Source organism: Micromesistius poutassou (genome assembly GCF_964030765.1).
Source record: "Micromesistius poutassou genome assembly, chromosome: 8".
NCBI lineage: Eukaryota > Metazoa > Chordata > Actinopteri > Gadiformes > Gadidae > Micromesistius > Micromesistius poutassou.
Genome location: NC_140278.1, coordinates 4,347,121 through 4,349,620, shown reverse-complemented (window position 1 = coordinate 4,349,620; position 2,500 = coordinate 4,347,121). Strand labels below are relative to the sequence as shown.

The window sequence follows — 2,500 nt, the reverse complement described above, 5'->3', positions numbered from 1 at the left end:
TGGCACCAGGCGGGTCCACACGATACCTCCTTACAGCTTAAATATCCTCCGAGTTGATGTTCCAGCTGTTGGGACATGCATGAGCGCATTCTCCTGTCCTCTTGTATCCCGCAGCAGCTGAGAGAGTCTGTCACTGGCTGTTAACTTAAGAGTGATTTACAGATCTCAGCTCTGTGTCGCATGGGCATACCTGACGGCAGGTGGGCTGTCACACCATCGCTTTTCTCTTTTTCTTTTGTTGTTGTAACATGATGACGGTAACACGTCTGTCAAGACTGGCCACTGACTGAATATGGCTTTATGCTGATCCTTCTCTTGCACATGCATGCTATACTTACAGAACTCATCCACAGGGGTGACACGTTGATAGGAGAACAATAGTTTTTCCACAGTGAACAACCAGAGACAGTGGTGATCGGTATACACTGGCCTTAGTGTCCTGAAGGCATCAGTGTCCAGGATATAAAAAAAACAACAGTTTTCATATAGTGTTGAATAGGACAACTTAGCGCCGCGGCGGGGAATGCCGTATACGGACGGGCGGCGGAGGGGCTGCTCCGGCGGGAGAAAGATGTTTTCAGTAGACAGCTGTCAACTCACTTCGGATAGGCGATTTATTTAAAAAGCTGGCGCAGAAGATGGAGAAAGCCGGTGTCGTGCCAATGTAGTTACCCCCTATAAGGAGTGTATCATCATCAACATGCATTCAGTACACACTACGCTTTGATTTCACCCAAGGCTGAATTAAAAGTACATGTTTTTCTAAATGTTTCTCATCAACGAGGTTGTAAAATAACTATGATCTTTATTCATTCATTGCGCTGCGGCCGAACTGATGGGGGTATTCTCTGATATTATGAATCTTACAGACTGCGTTGGGTTCTCCGACTCTCTGGTACTTTCACAACAAGTAAAGACTCCTAGTCAGGTTTATCTCTGAAGATAAACTCTCTGAAGTCCAGATTGAAACGAACATGGAGGAGAAAGCGATGTTTCAGCAGACAGCGGTCCATATCATTTCTCAGACGCTCCATTGTTCCGACCTCTCGGTCGTATGCAGACTCCTCCGGCTGAGGTCAGAACAATTGAGTGTCGGAGAAATGATATGGACCCGAAGTGAACTGACAGCTGTCTACTGAAAACATCTTTCTCGAATGCCGCCTGAGTTTGTTGTTGCTGGTGACGTAAAGAGGTCAACCGGTGGCTCTATTACCACTAGTTGAAATGGGCACAGCGCCACCTATCGTACCGGGGCATGACACGCTTCGGCCAATGAATCGATTTACTCACCGCCATGTATACGCGGACAATTGCAGTTGTCCAATTGCGGAGCATGGTCGAGCTATGGCTTTAATCTGATTAAGCTGTGTGGAAAGACGGAGCAGGTGGTGCTCGCTGGTCTTGTGATGCAGGGATTCCTCTTGGTGCTTCAGGGCAAGCACCAACACATCAGCACCACTGGGCGTCTGGAGTCATGAACTCACCATTGTTTTATGTGTGTCTTTGTTGCGCAATAGTGGAATGGAAAAACATGGTGCAGCGAGGGGCTCACATTGAATGTACTGTATTCAGCACTGTAATACTCTCACGAGTCTTGTGAGAGAGAGAAATATTGTGCACATACCTGCATGGGTTGGAGTGTGTGCTTTGTGTGTGTATGTGTGTGTGTGTGTATGTGTGTGTGTGTGTGTGTGTTTTAAACTTTATGTATGGGTTGTGGGGTTGCAGCATGGTTGTGTTATTGTTACTCAATTAATTATTATTGTATCAATAAAACTAGTAAAATAATAGGGTTAGGGTTAATTTAATAAACAGATTAATTGAATTAACAGGCTTTAATACATAATGCTGTGATTACTTCATTTAACCTGAGGAAAATTGTTACTGATACAAAAATGCTTTAATTGCTCAATGCGTACAAAAAGTGAATAGAAATAAAATCTGTAAAAAAATATGGGGAGCCATGCAAAAAAATTAAAAGAAAAGTACATGTGCATAAAGTAAATATGCACACATACACAAAATTGTACTTGGACTACAAATGATTAACTATACTTAACGTAACTTAATATACCAGTAAAAAAAAGATGATATTGCAACTTTTATTTTGAAGCCTCGTCTCCTATCTCATATTCCTCTCTCTCTCTCTCTCCCCTAAGCAGGTGATCTCGGACCTGGAGTCATGGAACGAGGAGCTGTCCCAGCAGATGGGCGAGTTTGACACGGAGGACCTGCCCCTGGCGGAGCAGCGGCTGCAGCACCACGCCGACAAGGCCCTGACCATGAACAACCTGACCTTCGACGTCATCCACCAGGGCCAGGAGCTGCTGCAGTACGTCACCGAGGTGCAGGCCTCCGGTGAGTGGGGAGCCCTCGGCCAGGGGGTTCTCTTAAAGAGACAGTCAACCCCAAAAACACTTTTTTTTTTTTTTTCCTTTTTTTAAAACGTGGTCATTTGTCTTATTCCATCGTCGTCGTTGACGTCCGGGGGGGCCGAGTG

At 45.2% G+C, this 2,500-nt stretch overlaps 1 protein-coding gene across 1 annotated transcript in view; it reads left to right on the top strand.

Annotated features, from left to right (window-relative positions):
- The window catches only part of LOC311351715 (triple functional domain protein-like), a gene marked incomplete at its 5' end in the record, with an annotated part of 68,347 nt that overhangs the window by 9,569 nt on the left and 56,278 nt on the right, over positions 1-2,500 (top strand). Inside the window, one exon of the mRNA XM_084471871.1 lies at positions 2,163-2,358. Coding sequence (XP_084327997.1) covers positions 2,163-2,358 — 196 coding nt within the window. The remainder of the gene's footprint in view (positions 1-2,162; positions 2,359-2,500) is intronic.